This window comes from Pituophis catenifer, unplaced genomic scaffold (genome assembly GCF_029215685.1).
Source record: "Pituophis catenifer annectens isolate HBS135680 unplaced genomic scaffold, rPitCat1.0.hap2 SCAF_2, whole genome shotgun sequence".
Classification (NCBI taxonomy): domain Eukaryota; kingdom Metazoa; phylum Chordata; class Lepidosauria; order Squamata; family Colubridae; genus Pituophis; species Pituophis catenifer.
In genome coordinates this window covers 63,719,409-63,742,616 of record NW_027256882.1, presented here as the reverse complement: position 1 = coordinate 63,742,616, position 23,208 = coordinate 63,719,409, and the positions used below count along the sequence as shown (strand labels likewise).

At 35.1% G+C, this 23,208-nt stretch overlaps 1 protein-coding gene across 1 annotated transcript in view; it reads right to left on the bottom strand.

Moving 5' to 3' along the window:
* The window catches only part of GRM7 (glutamate metabotropic receptor 7), a 490,233-nt gene that overhangs the window by 119,325 nt on the left and 347,700 nt on the right, over window positions 1-23,208 (bottom strand). The window contains exon 6 of the mRNA XM_070933577.1: window positions 3,929-4,129. Coding sequence (XP_070789678.1) covers window positions 3,929-4,129 — 201 coding nt within the window. The remainder of the gene's footprint in view (window positions 1-3,928; window positions 4,130-23,208) is intronic.

The following is a 23,208-nucleotide window of genomic DNA, read 5'->3' as shown; positions in this document are numbered from 1 at the left end:
TATAATATATAATATATAATATATAATATATAATATATAATATATAATATATAATATATAATATATAATATATAATATATAATATATAATATATAATATATAATATATAATATATAATATATAATATATAATACACACACACACACACACACACACACACACATACACACACATATAAGACCCCGACTTATATTTTTTTGAATCCTGAAATAAGCGCTTGACCTTATTGCCATGTGCTCAAAAGCCCGATTCGGCTTATTATTAGGGGATGTCTTATTTTGGGGAAAACAGGATATACAGTATAGATAGATAGATAGATAGATAGATAGATAGATAGATAGATAGATAGATAAAAGTTTGTAAAGGCAGTAGTAATGCCATTTTATAAAAGGAAAAAACTGACACCTGCCATTATAAATAAATGAGTGCATCCTGTAGCAAAATCTATGCAAACGAAGACATAATATGTTATTTATCAGAAGACCAATGTTTAGATAACATAAAATTCTTATTTATATAGACATTGTGGTGAACTAAAACAATGACACATTTTTAACAGAATATGAAAGGAAGAAAGGAAGAATTGCACAGGAGATAGATGTTCATGCTGAGAGAGCAGGAACTATTGTAGTAAGCTAACACATCCCATTCTATTGTTAGAGCTTGACTAAATCTTTAAACTAAAACTCTGTCAGAAGGGAGCAAGAGGAGCAGTCCATCACAACAGCTACTCAATGTTACTTGACAAACTTGGGTTGAATAAATATATTTTATTTGACCTCCACTGATCATCTAGAGTGTTATATTCCTGAGTTCGGTATAAACTGTGGGAAAAGAAGGTGCAGATGCAGCTTTTGAAATTCATACTAAAAGTGACTTCTATCACTCTTTGACCTTAATTTACTTCTATAATTTAATAAATTATGTTACACTTAAATAAATTCAAAAAGCCAACAATTCTGGCCTTAATTCTTCCCTTTTACATAATTAACAAATGTTGACATTAAAAACTTGCCTCCTTAGGTTTGTCCATACAACCTCCGGGCTCTGAAGTCAAGATGACTATTAATAATTTGCTGAGGATGTGCCTTCATAGCAGAGACACCATCAATCATTATCACAATCATCATCACCATCTCTAAACAGAAATGTTAAGAACCTCCAAAGTATAGTGCAAAAATATTCAAACAGCAATTAGCAGATATTGGGGGGGAAGGGAAGGAGGAGAACGGAGGAGCTCTCAAAATGCTTTTTAAAAATAATGTTTTGTTATTTATTGTTGTTTCTTCTGCTTTTTAAATAGTTGTTTCCATTTTATAACCTTCAAGCCTTTGTATATTGACATATATTCTTTTAATTAATTTTAAATTTTGTATTGTTATGTATTTTAGTTTTGGCTGTGCACCGCCCTGAGTCCACTAGGAGAAGGGCGGTATATAAATTGAATAAATAAATAAATAAATAAAATAATATATTCTTTTTCTTTGTTTTCTTTGTTTGTAAATTTTACTTAGTAATAGAAAAAGATGTTAAAAATTCAAAAACTTCAATAGCAATAGCACTCAGATGAATTTTTATATAATTGTATTGGCTTCTGAAATATTTCCATTCTATTTTATTCATATGTTTAATTATTTATAGATTCATATACAGTATACTGCTGCACAGCCCTCTCTAAGAGGTTTACAGAGCCAATATATTGCCCCCAACAATCGGGGTCCTCATTTTACCAACCTTGGAAGGATGGAAGGCTGAGTCAACTTTGAGCCGGTGAGAATTGAACCCCTGGCAGTCAGCAGGATTAGCTTGCAATACTGCATTCCAACCACTGCGCCACCACGGCTCCTTAATACGTTTTAGATTACATCATTTTCAATAAGAAATAATATTTCAGAAATGACTTCATTGAAATTCAATAAGAAATGACATTTCAGAAATGTCTTCATTTAATTTGTGTAGAATAAATGGTGAGATTGCTGGGATGAAGTAGAATTAATGCTTCACTTAAGTACATGTTTTTATAACACCCAATAATTGTTCCATTTGGGAAAGAAGTTATTGCATACATTAACTTAATTTTGAGATTCAGTATTTTTAGATGTTTGTACTCTTTTGAAGTGTATTCCTATCACATGGGAATTGACTTCTGAATAAGAAAGAAGATTTTCTGTACTTTACTTATAACTAATTGATGTATTGTTCAGCATTGGAAAGAGAAATATATGGCTCCAACTACTCAATGGTCTGCAGAATTCATCAGCATACGTAGATTATCTATGAATGACTATTATAAATTATAGCCTCCATTTATTGAAAAATTTATTGTACAACTTTACATACATAGGCTTGTCTGTGCATATAAACCCTATATGTTTGGTGTTTTTTTCTTTCTCTTCCCTATCCCCTTCTTTTATAATTACATGTATACATCCATGCCTGTTTCTGCCTTAGCTGGCAGAAAGAATGGAACCTTTCTGGCAATCAGTTTCTTTCCTTTTTTGATCTCAAGTACAAATAATGACTCATGCAAGCTAATCCACGAGGGTGTTATTCCTGCCATTTCCCATCACTTGTCTTCCAACCTTTTTTTTCTTAACGCAATGATCGTTCACCCTTTTTTCCCCTCCAACCTTCCCTTATCAAAACCAAGAAATCAATTCTACAAAAAGATTAAACAATTTATTCGTTATTTATATTAGCTATAGCAATAGAATCCTGCAAGTCTCCCACAATGCTTTATTCCCTCAATCCTCGGTAACTACTCATATGATTTAGGGTAGTGTCTGTCTGAGTCTCTTGTATATACCCTCTTCTTCTTTTGGACTTAAATCACATCATTCCCATTGCTGCTTTTCCAAAGGATCTGGCCTATTCCTGCAAGTCCTTTTCCTTACTCTCTGCAACAGACTAACTGCATCAATTTTATACATATAGGATTGTAAATGTATATATTATGACAATAAAAATACCACAACAGTGAAGACGAACAACAAGCAACATGGTTTTGAAAGTACAATCATTACCAACAGGTTGTAAATACATAATAATATTCATTCACAAATCTAATAAAATAGTGTTGAGTCCCATTTCTTTTGGTGTTTTAAAACTGAGGATGCATAATATAATTAATAATAAAAGAATGGTATAGAATAGAATGGAGTGGAGTGGAGTAGGGTGGGGTTGGGTGGGGTGGAGGAGAGTGGAGTGGAGTAGAGTAGAGTAGAACGGAACAGGAGAATAGAGTAGAGTAGAGTAGAGTAGAGTAGAGTAGAGTAGAGTAGAATAGAATAGAATAGAATAGAATAGAATAGAATAGAATAAATATAAATAATTTTTATCCCATCTTACTTTATTCTCTTCTTCAACCTAATGTCCCCACAACAACTCTCCTGTGAGGTGGATTGGGCTGAGAGAGATTGACAGGTCCAAAGTCATCCAGCCCACTTTCACACCTAAGGTGGGACTAGAACTCATAGTCTTCTGGTTTCTGGCATGGTGCCTTAATCACTAGACAAAATTGGCTATCTATCTCCTATTACATTTTTAATTAGCCATATGATAATAAGAAAGTTGTTAGACAAAAATAAATTCCAGAAAGTTACAAAATAATAATAATAATAATAATAATAATAATAATAATAATAATAATAATAATAATAATAATAATAATTTTATTTTTATACCGCCCTTCTCCCGAAGGACTCAGGGCAGTGTACAGCCTATTTAAAAACAGAATCAACATCAATTTAAAATAATTTAAAAATATTAAATAAATTCCCATGGTAAACCTGAACAAAATAACTCTTCAGCAAGCAACACATTTTGCACTACATCCCATCATTATTATTAGGTTAATAAAGTATTGGTTAACCAGTTATTTAGGATTATTAAGGTGAAATAAGAGGGCAATATAAGAACACAGACTCACCATTGAAGTTAACAGTGCGTATATATCTCAGTAGCTTCTTGCCCCCTGCATGTTCCATCTCTGGGCAGATCCCAGAATAATCGCTGCACAGATCCTTGTTCATCTGATGCAGGGCATGAGCCATGGCATAAACAGCATCGATCACAAACTGCACTCTACCCTCCTGTTCATAGTGGGAATCTTTTCCGATCCTTTCCTGTCCTACACATTTAAGGATACAGACAGAGATAGGGGAGTTTTTGATGAACAACAGATAAAAGCATTAAGTCTATATCAAAAATAATGGATGTGAATGAGAAAAAATAGTAGTTACTTGAAAAGGACAGTCTTTAAAAAATTCTAAAATGAAATCTATAATGAGACATATCATTTCAGGAAATACTGAAGAAATGATTTTGAAGCCAAATAAGCAATACTTGGGGGATCTCTCTCTCTCTCTCTCTCTCTCTCTCTCTCTTTCATCTAGTACAAAGCTTTATCAGAAAGATGGGCAGCATATTAATTTAATAAATAAAAATAAATAAAAATAAACAAAGGAATCCATCTGCCCATGGAGGCTATCAGTCACATGGAGTTAGTGTTTATGAAGAGTTTATGAACATTTGCGTCTGATATTCAAAAACTAAATTTAGTTTTTCTAATCTAAAGCTAAAAATCCATAATAACACCCAAACTGATAGTTCTTTGTGAGATCATTGTTAAACAAATAAAATAATAAAATAAAATAAAATGTATACCTCCTCCCTGTGCACACTTTGCTTTTCTCACCATCCAGATTAGGTGAATTACTTTAGTTGAATGTTTAAATTTAAGATCTTTATTTATTGTTTTAATGTTTTATACTGTATTTTATTCATTGTCTGCAAGCTGCCTAGAGTTGCCTTTGGCAAGATGGGTGGATAGATAGATAGATAGGTAGGTAGGTAGACAGACAGACAGACACCTAATCATAACAGAAAGTATTTGTCTGAAAAGAAAGATTTTTTTTCATTCATTCATTTAGCAAAGTACACATTATTCCAAAATTGTACACTTTGCATGCTCTTCAATCAAAGCCACTAAATGAAGATCTTGCCAAAATGCAAAATTATTTCTGTGTCTATGTCTTTCCTTTCTTAATCCAGAATAAATAAAATAGCTTTGGGATATACAGAATGCCAATGAAATATTCATTTGCAAGGCAGTTCATATTTCTCCATTTTTTTGCAGAGGAAATTGTAACAATCATTTCTTAGATACCACAAGTGCTGATTCTAAAACTAATTATATTTTTTTTAAAAAAAATACAAAAATGGAGAAAACACTGTAACCTTTCCATGTTCACAGATTCTTCTGTTAAATGGCTTTTCAGGACAGACAACGGTCTTCTCTGCTTTGGTGGACAATTCACACTGAACTTTCTTTTTCTAGGCTGCACTCCTTAAATAGAGAATCTCATGAGGAAAATCAAACACCATTTGTTACAGCAAAATAATTTGCAGAAGATCGAAATCGGGATCCCTCTGTGGCTAGAAATATTCACTTCATCAACTTTTCTTTACAAAAGTCACTCATTCTCCATTCATCTGTAAAATATACTATCCATCATCATGGGCAATGTGCTAAATATAGTACATGTTCTCCAAAAGCATTGCTGCATGGTTAATAATTAAATCACATTCTAACATAGAATAATAAACTTGGGGGGAGAGGGGAGAAAGAATATTATACCGTATTTTCTGGCGTATAAGACGACTTTTTAACACATGAAAATCTTCTCAAAAGTCGGGGGTCGTCTTATACGCCGGGTGTCATTCTCCTGTAACCAGGCAGACCAGCCCGAAAGGCTCTGACGAGCCTTAAATGGCTCTGGCGATCCCAGCTCTGATGATCCCCAGCTCTGACGATCCCAGCTGAGTTCCCTGCAACTCAGCTGGGATCGCCAGAAACCATGTAAAAGGAAAAAAGTTTTTCCCTTTTACATGGCTCTGATGATCCCAGCTCTGACAATCCCACAATCCCAGCTGAGTTCCCTGCAACTCAGCTGGGATCGCCAGAACCATGGCTCTGACGGTCCCAGCTCTGACGGTCGATCCCAGCTGAGTTCCCTGCAACTCAGCTTGGGACCAGAAATTTGGTCATTAATTGAGTCAGAACTGATTATGATCTTTTTTTGCTGTGATTATTAAGCAAATCATGTAGCTATTAAATGAATTTGGCTTTCCCATTGACTTTGCTTGATGGAAGCCAGCTGGGAAGCTTGTAAATAGTGATCATGTGATCTATCATGCTGTAATCCCCGGAATGCTGTAATCATTGTAAATATACGCCAGTTGCCAAGTCCCAAATTTTGATCACATGACCATGAGGATACTGAGACATTGTAAGTTCAAGGACTGCAATAAGTATGATGACTAGACTTTTTTCAGAACCATCTTAATTTTGGCCATTAAATGAAAGGTTGTAGGTTGAGGACTACTTATATGCATTTTTAAAATATAGTTCTTTTTGCAGATATCATATCTCTATTTCTTTATTCTTTTGAATCTTTGTATCAACATTGGAATAGTTCCTATTTAAAGTAGGTCATATTAAAGGCTAATGACTCTCCTATTTTGCTTGTTCTTTCCAAATAATGATGGGGAGCACTCCTCTTTGTCTTCTCCAGAATATGTCAAATTAGACATAGACATAGGGTTGGAAGGGACCTTGGAGGTCTTCTAGTCCAACCCCCTGCTTGAGCAGGTGACCCAATACCATTTCAGATAACTGGTTGTCCAGAATCTTTTTGAAAGCCATCCAAAAATGGAGCACAGACAACCTTTGAAGTCAGGCGATTCCATTGGTTGATTTAGGAAATTTCTCCTTAGTTCTAGGTTGCTTGTCTTCCTGGTTAGTTTCCAATCATTGTTTCTTGTCTCATCTTTGGGTGTTTTGGAAATTGGTTTGACCCCCCTCATCTTTGTAGGAGCCTCTCAAATATTGGAACAGTTCTATCATGTCACCCCAGTCTTTTCATTAGATTAGATATATCCAATTCCTGTAACCATTCTTCATATGTTTTAGACTCCAGCCTCCTAATCATTCTTTTTGCTCTTCTCTGCACTTTTTCCAGAGTCTCAACATCTTTTTTATACTGTGGTAACCAGAACTGGATACAGTATTGCAAGTGCAACTAAGATTTTGTAAAGCAGTACTAGAACTTCACATGATCTTGATTCTAACCCTCTATTAATGCAGCCTAGAATTGCATTGGCTGTTTTTGTCTGTTGCCACTAGGACTCTAAGATCCCACTCATGTATTATTATTTGTACTTAACATGTTTAATAAAACTAAAGGTTTATGTTTGTCTTGTTATCAGAGGTAAATCATGTTGCCTGAATCAATCTCTTCAGTATAAACCTCTTGCTACACTTATTGTGGTGAATCCAAATTATCTCGCACAGAGCAAGATTAGGCCATCAGCAAGTTTCTTCAGTATTTTGAATGTAAGTGAACTAGTTTTAAGGTTGCCTGGTGGATGCATAATCCATTTTCTCTGGATAACATCTAGTTTGTCAAAGTCCTTTGAATACAAAATGTTTTGTTGTGATCTCACTAGTATAGCGTTAAATAGAATTATTACCTCTCATAAATGAAACTCCCTTAAGTTTTTCTTTCAGCAGATGCATGGTATTATTTTCTTATGTTCAGTTTAGAATGATTTAAGACATATGTATTGCTAGCAAGCTAAAATTCTGCATCATTTAATGTTGATACCTAGATGTCCTTTCATATTTTTCTTGGGTTTGGTTCAATGTATCAAACTATCAAAATCACACTGGAGATCCAAGAATCAAGATTCCATCTAAAAAGGGATCTTCTCAATTCTATACAGTCTTAACAGTCCAATTCTGTTACATCAACAATCCATCCGTTTCTTTGTCACTAAAATGCTGATTGAGTTCAGGAATATTCTTAGGAATCTTTTTTAATGAAGGCCTGGGTGGGTAAGTCTTAGATATCTCATGCAGAATTGTCATATATTTTGTCAACAGTTCTCTAAATGTTAGTCACAAAGGCCATCAGCAATTTACCTTGCATTAATCAAACCATTAACATCGCTCAAAGCAAGTCTGAATATAAACCTGCAAAGGACAAAAAATTATTTGTGAGGTTAGTTTCAAGTTCTTCAGGGAATTAGATGATTGAAATTGCCAACTTTTCTTCTTCCAGTAATGTTTTTCATATCAAGAAAAAATATGTTTTGATCTTTTTACTTGACCTTCATTTACATGATTTTCTTTTTAATTCATGGAAATTATATTTCCCCTCCTAATAATTTTGTTTTCGATCTACTATATTGTACATTAAAGGGATATTTTTGTACAGTTCCAACTTCTAATACCACCTGGGGTATCTATGATAAATTTGTGATATCTTGGAGACTACAAAGGCTAATTGCTCATCAAGAAGCTCTTTCTGCAATCAGGAAGATAGTGCCTATTCTGAAACCAGCACATACCACATTCCATTTCTTTTTTTAAAAAAACACATTATCAGTAAAATAAAAACACATCTGAGTTCACGGTATCAAATTGGTGGCCCACAGACTGGATGTATCACGCACTGGCCACACCCACCCCAGCTCCACAAAGGGAAAAAATGTCACGATATGTCACATGACGGCAATGTGATGCCGCGAGTTTGACACCTGTGTGCTAGACAATAAGTAAAATGTAAATAAGATTATTGTAGCCATAGACATAACATACATAATATACAATAAAATAACAGTAGCATAGTAAGAGTGCAAAATGAAATAATTAAAAAAAATGATATTAGAATGTAAAAACTAGATAAAGCTGTAGGTACAACTAAGAACTCCTGTGTTTATTTTTAAGTTTGAATGACAACAGAGCATCAGAGACAACCTGGTTGCTAACACTTGGAAGCATGTTTGCAAGAAGATAGATCAATTGTTTGAGGTCCAGCAATAAGAAAAGTCTGCATGGATCTGAACCATAGTAATTGCTTTCAAATTATAAAGACAAATTCTAACTCAATTTGACCAAGAACTTTGGTATTTCCCAAAATTAAGGGAATTTAATAAAGAATGTGTCTTTATAATAAGTTTTACACTATGTGATACAAAGGCTGTAGAAAAGTTTATTTATTTATTTGTATCTTGCCTTTATCCTTTTTCTAAATAACTCAAGGCAATGAGCATATCCAACACAATTTTCTGCTCCTATTTTCTCGTGCAACAACAACCCTGTGAGAGATGAGTTTAGCTGAGAGAGAATGAATCACCCAGCTGGCTTTCACAGCTAAAGCAGAACTTGAACTCACAGCCTCCTGCATTCCATCCTGATGCCTTAACCACTAGACCAAACTGTCTCTCTGTGTAGATGGATGGGAAAATGTGCATCAGCATGTTTGCCCTTAAAGAAAATGTGGTTATTTTGAATAATATGAGGATTTAGATCTCAGCTCAGATGTTTGCATACTGGAGAAAATTTTTTAGGAGTTAGGAACTATCTGCAAATTAGGATGTACATGTCAATTTCCAAACATTAGGGGTGCTCAAAACTTGTGACGTCTCTTGGGGATTGTAAAAATATTTTGGTTACTTTAATATAGCTTAGATGTGCTTAATAAGTAACTACATAACTATCATAACTTTTTAACATTTTGTTTGTTTCATTCTGCATTGCTCAGATAATGTGTCATAGCCAGCAACGATCTTTGGAGGGCAGGAATTCTGCCCCCACCCATCCTATGCAGAGGTGGATTTCAGCTGGTTCTGATCAGTTCTGGAGAACCGGTAGCAGAAAGTTTGAGTAGTTCGGCGAACCGGTAGTAAAAATTCTGACTGGCCCTGCCCCCCCTCCCCCCAATCTATTCTCTGCCTCCCAAGTCCCAGCTGATCAGGAGGAAATGGGGATTTTACAGTAACCTTTCCCTGCCAGGCCCACCAAGCCACGCCCACCAAACCACGCCCACAGAACCGGTAGTAAAAAAATTTGAAACCCACCACTGATCCTATGTACTCTCTCACCACTATCCAAAGTTGAAAAGTGATATCTGGGGTCTGGGTGGATTTTCCTACTGCAGTTTTAAACTAATCTTTCCTTCCTTATGTCATTTTAAATATTCTTGTCCATTTTGACTGGTGTATTTTATTTGACTAATCCTAGCATTTCTTCTATTTCACAGAGACAAGAATGACCTCTCAAATGAGTCAATGGCTACCATCGTCTCTTAGAGCAGTTTTTCTTAATCTTTGCAAGTTTAAGATGTGTGGACTTAATTTCCCTGAATCCCCCAACCAGAATGTCAGGAATTCTATTATAGAGACAGGCTCTAACAATAATTTTCTAAAGAATTTGGTTTAAAACTTGGCAGAATTTTGTATTATTATTATTATTATTATTATTATTATTATTATTATTATTATTATTATCATCATCATTATTTACTTCAAGACCTCAGTGCCTTCCGCCGTGCCCTTAAAACCCAATTTTTCCAGCAAGCCGGGCTGGCTTAAGAAGAAATTTTTAAATGTTTTAATTGGTTTGTGATTTTTAATTTTTGGGCCAAATTTATATATATTTTAATTGTTTTTTTAATATTTGTATTTCATGTTCTTAATTCTGGCTGTGAGTCCTCAGGGAGAAGGGCGGTATATAAATTGGAAATAAAATAAATAAAATAAATAAATAAATTTATTAATGGCATGAATATGGGATAGGATCATCTTAAGGATACAGCAAGGATATGTCCATAGATTAAGCAATTACATTAAGCAATGCTTACTTTATATACTTAAGAAATGACAATGTATTTAGATGTTTTACTGCTACAAAGGAGATCAGATAGCAATAGCAATAGCACTTAGACTTATATACCGCTTCATAGTGTGCTTTACAGCCTCCTCTAAGCAGTTAAGAGAGTCAGCATATTGCCCCCAACAGTCTGGGTCCTCATTTGACGGACCTCGGAAAGATAGAAGGTTGAGTCAACCTTGAGTCCTTCATAATCAAACTCCTGAAGTGAGCAGTGAGTCAGCCTGCAATACTGCATTCTAACCATTGCAGCACCATGGCTGAGATGCCTGCATACTCATTACTTAATTGATTTAATCAAGCATATAGAACTCATGACGCATGCATGCAAGGGCCCATTCTTTCTGAATCCTCACAGCCTCTCGCACTTAATTAAATGTCAAGAGAAGGTATCATGAGGAATCAGTTCCTATGAAGCATTTTAGATAGGAATAGCTGAGAGTCTTGAATAAAATAAGAAACAAATAAGCATTTTAAACCAAAATAAAATGTGCAAGCCCCCCACATAAGTATTTCATTGCTTGAGATATACTAAAAGAGGACAGATATTTACTTTGAGTCTTCATGTGGGTAAGATATATTCTGATGGGCAAGCTTAGAGTGCAAATAAGCTCAAAAGTCTGCATCTGAAATATTTCCTTTAAGGTCAGTAGAAAAGTTCAGTCATGACATGACCACAAGCGCTGCCTTTAAAGTTATCACTCACAGTGTACATAATGAGGCAAAACTTGCCCTCAAGCATGAAAGCACAACTCGTGTTATGTTTAAGGGGACATCAACATATTTGTCAAATGAGACAAGCCACAGGGTTGCATAAGAGAACTCTGAGGTTCATTTTTATTTGCTTCAGGGATTTGGCATTGCTGTTTCTTTTTGGACATATTTTTTCATTAATAAGTCTAATAAACATAAATACTTGTTGTATTTAGCGTGCAGATTTTTTTGTAAAAAAAGAAGAACGAAGGGAAAATATGATAGCATTCTATAAAATCTGCCCTGTGAAAGAAAATAAGAATGAGAAAAGGACAAGGACCAATGCAATGAAAGTAAAGTAAAGAGATTGAGGCTGAATTTCTGGAAGAATTCATGATAGTAAGAATTGCTAAATAGAGGAAGTCTCTGTCTAGTACAGGGCCTGGCTTCACCCTGCTGAGGTTAAATTGAGCAGGACTACATAACTAAGAATATTCCTTCCAAGTCATATTATCTTATGATTCCCTGGGTAGATTAATAACTCATTCAGCCTCTGTCTGCATCACAGAATTTGTAAAATAGAGAAGAATTATAGCTTTACTTGCCTATAGTTCTTCAATCTATTGGCTCCATAGCTGTCTAATATAGTTGAAAGAGGAATACAGAGGCTTAATGTTATGTGTCTGCAACAACTGGCCCATTCTGAATGAAGAACTTAGTTTCTCAGTTTGCTCCTCACTCAGAATGGTGGCAATACAATTTGTGCAAAGTAGAGAAAGTAATCAAGGGGAAGAAAAAGAGGAAAATGAAGATTCAGATGATCCCAAGGGACAGTGTTTCAATATTAGCCATACATTAAAATAACTGATTTGAAAAGGTGTAAATGAATGGGAGAATGTGCATTAGCATATTTGTCCTTAAAAAAATGTCACTGAATTGAATAATATGAGAATTTAGATTTCACCTAAGATGTTAGCCCGCTGGAGAAAGTTTATAGGAAGATTTTTAAAATAATTTATTTCCTTTAACTATCTATATATTGACCATAGTAAGATCTTTCTACTTGACCCAAAGAAAGAAAAAAAAAAGCTTCTGACTTAAGAGGTAGGATTAATATATTTACTTATTTTTGGGAAAAACGTATCTCAACCATAGCTAAAAGTCTTTGGAGATTCTCAGTCACCCAGGTCATGGTTGTCCCAAAGGTGCTTTTTCAGGAGGCAACTGAACTTTCTTGTTTGTTTGTTTTTTGGTTGAAGATGTTTCACTTCTCATCCAAGAAGCTTCTTCATCTCAGACTGGATGGTGGGGAATGGAAGGATTTATATTCCTTGACTGGATGGTGGGGAATGACCAACTATCTGCAAGGAATATAAATCCTTCCGTTCCCCACCATCCAGTCAGGCCTGAAGAAGCTTCTTGGATGAGAAGTGTAACATCTTCAAAGAAAAAAAGGAAAAGGAAAAGGAAAAAACCAAGGAAGTCCAGTTGCCTCCTGAAAAAGCACCTTTGGGTTCCTCAGCAAATCCACTTTCAAACTAAATCATTCAAAATAGCATGCATGCAGAAACTGACTTAACCCCATTCCCTCAATAAATAATAAAAGTCAACACTTTAAGATAAATGTCAATAAGCAAAAACTAAGATTAACAAAAAAAATCTCTAAAAATAAACAGTAATGTCAGAATCCTGAGGCACATAGAAATGAACCTCTTAGAATAGTCAGATCCATATTTTTAGGACTACAATAGAGATTTATCTCATGCATCCCTGTGGTTTGCTAAAAGTAAAGACAGCACATTGTGAGGTTATAATTGTAACTATAATTCATTATGTTGCATCTTTTTAAGAATTATTTTGAAGTCTCTATGTATGGGGATATGGAAGTTATTCAGAGTCCTTTGGGACTGGAGTAGCACAAAAAAAAAAAAAAAATCCAGTCAGTCAGTCAACTGTGAAGCCTTTCAAAAATTCAGAATTTATTTTACATTTCTTAAACTGATATTTCCCTACAGATCAAACAATGTTAGATAAATTAAGTAGGAATTCTCATTTATTGGTAAAATGGGGGAGGGAAACTGTGAAGGAAAAAGTTATTTAGTATAACATATCTATAAGATAAATTAGAAGAGCTAGTTTGGTTTAGTCAATTAAGGCTAGCCAGAAACTGAGAAACCGTAAGTTCTAGTCCCATCTTAGGCCCAAGCCAACTGAATGACTTTGAGCCAATTATTCTCTCTCAGCTCTAAGAAGAGAACAATCTAAACTTCTAAAGTTCTAAAAACTTGCCAAGAAACCTGCAGGGACTTGTCCAGTCCCTTGCCAGACACTGAGTCAAAGGCACCAAAATAGACAAATGAATAAAGATGCATGAGATGAATACATACTGTACAGTTAAAAACACTGGTCATTTTCATTTAACAAACAAAAGTAAAAATGTATTTGGGTCACAGAGAACTTAGAACACATCTTCACACTTCTATATTGCATCTGTTTGTAGAAGCGGTGAAATCCGCTTACCTCCACTACTGGTTCAGGAACGAGAGTGTGCGCCTCTTCTGCGCATGCGCAGAGCCTGTACATGTGCAGAGGGTAAAAAATGGAATGTAATGATGTCCTGGTGGGTGCGCAGAGTCTCCTGCTGCCGGCACTACCGGTTCGCGCAAGCCGGATAGGTCCGGCTGGATTTCACTACTGGTATGTAGGTATTTATAAGTAAAAGAATGCAATTAGTTCCCCTTTTAAGTGTGGTGGAGCTGCTTTGGAGGAAAAAAGTTCATAGATAAAAGAAGATTGCTGGTGTAGCAGATTGGATCTTTTGTGACTAGAATGGACAAGGGTGGTTTTTTTTGCGGTGGGGGGGAGAGTGACAGCAAAAAGAGAGGAAATGAGGGAAGACAGTTTAGAGACATGGAAGTAAAGATCTGTCAGCTTGAAATGAAGGGTGATGATGTGGAAACTGCAATGCATGCAAATTGTTCTATATTCTATTTTCTCACTAATCAGTCTTTAAAGTAAGAGAGCTCTGTCTTCAGGGACTACTAATTGCAAGTAAAAAAATAAGTTTATATCGTTATAGTAAATCTTCTAGGGATGGCAACAGGAATCAATGGATATGGCAAAAATGAGCCTACACCAATTGTTCTACATCAACTGAGAGGAGGCAGGTAGTGTGAGGTGTGCCTCTGGCTGTTTTCTTTAGAACAAACAAACAAAAATAAACAAACAGGGCCTTGCTTTCATATGCATTTGTTCCCATCCCTATATCAACATAACAAACTCATTTGAAGTGTTAAGATTGACTTCTACATTTTAAAAAGTTAAAAAGCTACAATATTGACTCTAAAGCATTATTTTTTTTTGTCAGGTACAAGGATCTGTTCAGTTTACAATGAAGCGCAGGTGGCATTCATCATTCATAAGACATATTACCTAGTTAGTTAATAGGTTACTGTTATATAATACCAAATACTAAAAATGAACTGATGCCTGAAGAAGATCAAAAATGGATTATTTGTATAATGGTATATTAAGAGTATTTTGTTTCCCTGACAAATTTTTTTTCCATTTCAGGCTGGGGGATGGAAGATGGGTCGATATGCATTGCTTATCCTCCTGCCAAATAGCTACCTTTGACAATTTCTGCCCAAACATGAGCTCATTGTCTGCCCCTTTGACCGAGTTGTACCTCCAAATCAATTGCACATTTCAGATAATTGGAAAAGCTCTAGGAATCGTCTTTCATTTCCACATGCTGACACTTAGGATGATGTCATCCTGACCTCACTTCATTCTGTCCTACTATACACAAGGCAGACAATGTTTAAGATAGAGTAAGCTATTCCTCTTGGGACTTCCTTTATATCCATGCCAGATCAAAGGGGGTACAGTTCATTGAACATAATTTATCTGCCGGCATTGTAAAATAAATAGATTCACTCAAAGCATCAAGAACATTTGTCTGTAATAAAATAGAAACAACCAATGGATTCTATAAAATAACTCTTTATTGGCTCATTTATACACAGGAGAGGCAGTGAATTAATTTATCATTGTTTCAATTTATATCTGCCTGCTCTTCTTGTATGGTGGTAAAATGCTGAAGAATACTGTATTTTTGTAACATTCTTCTTGTTTGCACAGAACTTCAAAAACTGCAAAATTTCAACGTCAGGGAGTTTTGGAATTTCTTTCAAATTCCTTTCTGGTACCATTTTTGAGCCTTATTTTCTGTTGTATGCCAGAGGTTTATTTTTGGTTTTTCATTACACTTATTGCTGTCACTTTGTAGTTTTTCTGCTTATCCATGTGTTCCTGAATTAAAGGGGAACTTCTCTAAATGTGAAGAGAATTCTTTCATGATATCTTTCTTTGGATTAACTGAACTGTTGGAAGCTAGAGAAGCTGAAGGCATCCATAAGGGGTATCCATGGGGGTGGGAAAGCAATGGTCAAGAAGACAAATGATAAACCATATAACTGGTACACCACATGATGCAAATACAAAAGATTAATACCGTATAGCTTTGATGGCATGTTTTAACATTGTGACAGCATTGGATACCCATAAGAGAGGCTCCATTGAATCCATACAAATTAACTAATATCCTATCTTCTAAGAACAAGAATTCCTTCAGCCCCAGTTACTATGTTCTGTTTTATGGCATGCGTCTTTCCAGGGATTGACAGAAGGTATATTAAACTGGAGAAAGGAACTTAGTTAAATAAGACTGCTATTTTTCACAAGTATTCCCTGTTTTGATGGAAGGAAGAACTTTTATAATTGGAAACAGTACAGGCATGTCAGTGTTTTTAATGATGTTTCATAGTCGACTTTTTAAAAAAGTGTTTTTTTGGTTTGATTTTACTAATTGCTAGAAACCTTTGGATTATTTATTAGCAGACAGAGAAGCTCTTAAATGGTCAGCTACCTGTCCATGACAATGGAAGAATAAACATAAAAATAGTAAAACAACAACAACAATAATGATAATAGTAGAATATCTCTATACTAGATTGCACTGAAGAGAAAAGCATATCAAATGTGCCTTGAAGTGTTAAGCCATTACAGATAGGGCTATCTCTGAATGCTATTGATGTTCTCCAGAATAGGTTGATCAGATAGGGTTCCTATAATACTGTCCCCATATTTCTAGAAAGAGTGCAGAGAAGAGTGCAGAGAAGAGCAACAAAGATGATTAGGGGATTGGAGGCTAAAACATATGAAGAACGGTTGCAAGAACTGGGTATGTCTAGTTTGGTGAAGAGAAGGACTAGGGGAGACATGATAGCAGTGTTCCAGTATCTCAGGGGTTGCCACAAAGAAGAGGGAGTCAAACTATTCTTCAACGCACCTGAGGGTAGAACAAGAAGTAATGGGTGTAAACTAATCAAGGAGAGAAGCAATTTATGTTTACTTGTGACTTCTCTCGGCTAGACTATATTGCTGACGAGCGATGATTGGCGCAGCCACTAGCAACCAGAAGTAGCGGGAATTGCTGGCCCCCAGATTGGTTGCGCTATCTGACAGCTCGTTATTTAAGCGACTGTCAGAGGGGTTTTCGTTCGTTCTCTGTTCTGCCTCACTCTTGTTTGTTATATGTTCTGGTTCCATTGTGTTGCATTAAAAATAGATGTTATTAGCCTCCTGCCTCAGTGTGCTCCCTCTTAATATACAACTAAGAACTAAGGAGAAATTTCCTGACAGTTAGAACAATTAATAAGTGGAACAACTTGCCTGCAGAAGTTGGGAATGTGCCAACACTGGAAATTTTTAAGAAGATGTTGGATAACTATTTGTCTGAAGTGGTGTAGGGTTTCCTGCCTGGGCAGGGGGTTGGACTAGAAAACCTCCAAGGTCCCTTCCAACTCTTCTATTCTATTCTATTCTATTCTATTCTATTCTATTCTATTCTATTCTATTCTATTCTATTCTATTCTATTCTATTCTATTCTATTCTTTTCTTTTCTTTTCTTTTCTTTTCTTTTTGAGTAACCTACCAGGAATTCAAGAATGCATGAAGTGGAAAGACTCATTCCAACTGTTGTTGAGTGTAAAACATACAGTATCTGTCTGGCAGTGGCCATTCACCCTCTGTTTGAAAATTTCCAATGGAGGAAATCAAGGTTGCTATATGCAGCCTATTCCACTACTAAATAGTCTTTCTGCTTAGGAAATTTCTCTTAACATTATCTTGAAGCTTTCTTTCAACCAACTGGTCGTTAGCCTGCACTTGGGGTTTCAACTGAGAAGAGTTTGGCTTCTCTTGCACCTTATTGCAGTCTTCAGGATATTTGTATATTTTTTTTTTCTCCTTAGTTTTCTCATTTGGAAATAAAACAGTCCCAGCACCTTCACACATTTCTCATTGTTCTTGGTTTCCATACCACTCATCCTCATAGTTGTTCATCTCCTCCAAGCCTACTCTATTTTCTCCATATTCCTTTTAAAGTTTGGTGCTCAGAACTGAACACAGTTTTCTAAATACAATCTAGCCAATCCTTATATAAGAGGACTATGGTATGTTCCTAACACAATGCCTCTGCAATGGAAACCAAGACTGTATCGATCATTTTAACAATTAAACATCACCTTGTGTTGGGTTTGGCCACATTTTCAAAACTTTTCTTACTCAGAATTTTCCTTCTGCTAATTTATATGAGCTTAACAATAGGAAGATCTGATTCATTATTTCAGCTGAGATACCTATTTGAATTTGTTTATAATACTGGAAGAATGGTGGTTCATAGTTTGCAGGGTCTAGACTTTACTCTTATAGGGCATATAAACAACATCTAGCAATGTAATGTAGCTTATAAATTCTTACTATAACATTCCTAAGATTTTATGCCATTAATTTAAAATGAACATTCAGACTAATAAAATTAAATCCATAATAATATCCATATCTTTTGTATATTATTTTTTTTATCTAGGGAGTTTACTTGTCATAATTGTATATGTATAGATTTCATTTGCCAGTAATGCCAAGTTGCATATAACTTTTTATTTTCTGTTTATCTAGAAATAAATTCAACAGTCCCCTGAAGCTGCACTTAAACTCATTTGAATAGACTTTGTAGGGTGATTTACTTATTTGACCTATAAATATAGTACAGCTTCATTTTGAGCGCCAAAGCAATAAGATTGTTGTTGTTGTGTTGTTGTTGTTGGAGAATCTCATAGAAATGTACCTTAAAGTGGATGTCAGGATAATATGGATGAAGCTATAAGTGCAACACACTATGCAGCAAAACTCCATTAAATTTTTACTGATAACCTTTTCAAAAGAGAAAAAGATAGAAGCTCATAAAGCTAGAAATATCCACCTTAAATAATATAGACAATCACCATCAGAGAAAGGAGTGGTCTAAGGGAAAAAGAAAGGTCTAAGTAAATACATTTTAGGCATCTTCAGTACATAACTTCTCAAATGAGCTTGCCAAAAACAGAATACCTTTGGAGTTGATGTTTTAGTCTGGTAAAATGCAATGCAGTCATACTAGGGGTGAATGGATTTAAAACATTTCAATTCAAACCCATGGCCTGTTTTTCCTTTCTTACAGAATATTTATCATTCACTTTAAAATCAGCACAACCATTTGTTCTTTTGCTTTTTAATCCAGTTCTTTGCCAATGATCTTTTTTTTTTTAACCACTGTGGAAAATGGTGTTTAGTGTTCTTCCCAAAAGCTTACATAAAATGAAGCTCTGCTTTGTTTGATCAATGTTTAGAGGGAAATACAACTGGTTGGATTTATACAACACTGATACATTATATGCCATCAAATTGGTGTCAACCATTCGCAACCACATATATATTTTTTTGTAGGATGATCTGTCTCCAAGGCTTCCACTTGATATCTCCTAACCATGCAGCCATTATCAATGAAACTACCATATTTTTCAGTGTAAGACACACCTTTCTCCCCCCCCCAAAGAGGGTAAAAATTTGGGTGTGTCTTATACACTGAATGTAGCCCTGTCCAGCCTCTGAAACAGAAGTTTCAGAAGCTGAAAAAAGCCTCTTAAAGGGAGGTTTCAGAAGCTGAAAAAAAAGCAAGGCGCAGAGCTCACAACCAACGAATCTGCTGCTAAAGTTCACCTCTGAGAACAGCTGATTGGGAGTATTCAAGGAGGCTGATCTACCTGACAATCAGTTTTTTTCTTATTTTCCTCCCCAAAAATTAAGTTGTGTCTTATATTCAGGTGCGTCTTATAGTCTGAAAAATATGGTAAGTTCATCTGTCTTTCTGCTGTTTGTCCTTTTCTTCTCTTAACTGCCATCATTCCTATCATTATATAATTATCAAGGGATCCTGGTAATTTATGCCTCAAGTAACAACTCTGGATTGATTTGAATCCATTTGTTTCCTATATGGTGGTGCAGTTGTTAGAAAGCAATATTGCAGGCTACTTCTGCTGACTACCAACTGCCTGCAATTTGCCAGTTCGAATCTCACTCGATTCAAGGTTGAGTCAGCCTTCCATCCTTCCGAGGTCAGTAAAATGAGGACCCAGATTGTTGGGGGCAATATGCAGACTCTGTAAATCACTTAGAGAGGGCTATAAAGCACCATGAAGTGGTATATAAGTCTAAATGCTATTGCTATATCTTAGCAAGGTGGAATTCTTCTCCATTTGGACAGAGTTTGGTTTCATTAAAAAAAATTAACAATAAGAAGATGATTTAAGCCTGAAGCACACAAAATATAAGCATTTGGTAATATTTTTCATGTTTCTTCATTGCTCTTTTTTATTTCCTTTTAATTTGTCATTTTAACTTGCAGAGTAAAATTTGTAATTAAATGTGGGCATGAATCACATTTTCTGTCAAAACAATAATTTAAATTTCAGTTTACAATCAGAAGCATTTCAACATCTATCAAAGGGTCAAAATAGAGGAAAACCTTAAGGAAGATGAAACATATATAAGACCATTTGCACCTGGTACAGAGTTTTAAGTTATCCTCATTAAAATAACAAACAAACTAACAAACAAACAAACAAACAAACAAACAAACAAACAATACTGCACTCTCTCATTCAATTGGTCAAAAACCAACTCCATGAAAATTTCCTTAAAATAGAATTCCATGAAAATTTAAATTCTGTGAAATTTTTCTGAATGAAAGATAATATTCTTAGACATACTTAATTTTTTTTAAAACCCAAAGATAAACTCCCAAGAAAATGTATTCTGTTATGTTTCCTAATCATGATCCTCCTATCACTCTTAAGGCTCGTGAGAAATGGTTGGAGGATTTTGAAAAACCTGTGTTTTTATCCATCATTCCAAAGTGACTGATGTTAATTGTTATAACTGATTTCAAACCCACTAGTAGAACTCTCAGTGGCTTGCCAGATCCACACAGAATAGTATATAGTAGGATATTCAAGTGTTTGAAATCCGGTATTATTTTTGGCTTTACACTTTGGCTTGTTGTGAAAGAAACACTCCAAAATTTCTGCTTCATGACAAATACCTGATAGGAAAGTTGCTTGGTTTACTGCTTGAGACACAAGGAGCAACAGGACTGATCAGAATGATTAATGATAAGTAAATTGGAATTCTTCAAAACCTTTTATCGTTTTATCATTGAGTATGAAAGGATCCTATGTCTATGCCATGAAATAGCAAGTTAATGATTGGTGACAACAAATAAATGTCCTGAAATACAGCAGGATTAATCCTGGATAGTTTTCTTTTTTTTTGTCATAGCTCAAAAATTAATCAGTATTCCTGTAATCTATCTTCCAAAAGCAAAGTTCATATTCAAAAGCTTCCAAAATACAAATACAGTTCCAAAACTCTGTTTGTACCCTGTGACTGTCTCCTATTTTCCACTGGATTAATTTTTAATGTGGCATAAAGGGAAAATGATTGAACACATGTGGAGTAATTATAGCATTATCCATAATTAATTTAATTAAATAATTTATTTTAATTGTTGTCCTCACTCTACCCATCTTTTGGAGAGTGGCTCTTCCATGCCATGCAAAAAAGAAACCTTTTTATTTCTTCTTTTCACCACCTACCTCAAAATGTCAACTTCTAATATTTATGAATTCTCCAAAATCAAGTATAATGGAATGTGGGAGTGGCCTTGTGGAAAGTGGGGAAGAGATGTTGCCTAGGAAATAATCAGACAAGTGAGGCAGAAGCCCCCTGTGGCTTCACAGTCAGAACAAACAAACAAACAAACAAAACGGTAAGAATCTTCCAGCAGGAAGTTTTGTATTTTCAGGCTTTCAAGATTCTGTTAATGTAGTTTTATAATAATGTAGATTTACTTCATCTAATCATGTTTCCCATCTGGTTTGTCCGTAAGTGCTGACATCAATCTTGCCTCCTACTTTCTTCTAAAAAGAAGAATTTCAAGAACAGCCTTCCCATCCTCAAGGAACCCCACTAACCACTGAGCATCTGGCAGCTGTACTGTTACAGAACCAACAGCAAGTAGATGGGCAGAATTTACAGAATGCCATGATACAACTAACACAGCAATTGTCTTACCCCATGGCCTCAGAACAGATAGCAGCTCAACCAATGCACTTATCTTCCCATGGAAGCTTTTTAGAGAACTTTGAAGGGAGTCAAGATCAATTCCATCAATTTCATTTGTCACTTGGTATGGAATATTTATGGCTGGAAGACTGGTGGAATTTGCCACTGATTGTACCAAAATGACCTTTGTACCGAGCCTCTGGAAGGAAGTAGCTGCTAAGCAGGCAATACTATTCATTGAGGGGAATTTGAATGCAGGAATCCAAATCGCAGCAAAGAAACAGTACCCCATGTCTATATGGGAGTTAGCAATCCTTGAAGAATGTCTAGATACCAATCTCACAAAGAGATTTGTTATCTCTTTCAGTTCACTAGCATTGTGCAAACTAATGCATCAGGTGAGGTGATAGAAGTAGTCCTACTCTATGCAGAGAAAAAGGGAGAGGGGTATTTATTTCATATATCACATAAATGGGAATCCTGATCACATGACTACTGTTCACCACTGTGGTAACTTTGAACAATTGCTGAATAAGTGGTCATAACCCCAAGACTACTGGTATATTTTGGGCATGTTTTTTTTTTTTATAAAAAAGTAGTAGTTGTTGTTTACTAAATAATAATATAAATATTGTTGATGTCACTGTCAGCTAGATATCTAGACTATATTATTATTATTCAGCAATCATGACGACATCTAGAAAGAAACTAGCTGTATTTTTATTTATTTATTAATTTTTTTTGCTTTCCTTAATTTCATGCAACTACTTTTATTCTGCTTTTCCAGTTTGAGTAATCACAAGCCATTCCACTAGTTATTTTATACAAATACAGCAATTACCTTAACTTTACAGGATTATCACCCTTTTTGATATCTTGCCGGATTGTGTGATCCTTAAGTCTTCCAGATTTCTGAACAATTAATTTTTTGTTTGTTTTTTACATTGAAATGATCATGCCCTTGGCAGAATAATCTTGCAGAAAAAATCTGCATATTTAGACTGCATTTTTTTTTACCTCCTGGAAGTGCTGCTGAATTAAACATTATAGTAATTGAGTACTCATACACTTTAAGTACCCATCTGGCATTTTTAGTATAGAGTAAAGTCTTAAAGCTCTCATTCCCTTTATGCAATGAAGATGAATCTGATCTCTCCTTTCCCATCTCATTCTTCGACTGTGTCATTTTTACTCTCCCTTTCATTTTGCCTGATCTTTAAACAATTTTTAAGGAAGCAAAAATTACAACCCAGTATTACCTGGCTGATCTCAA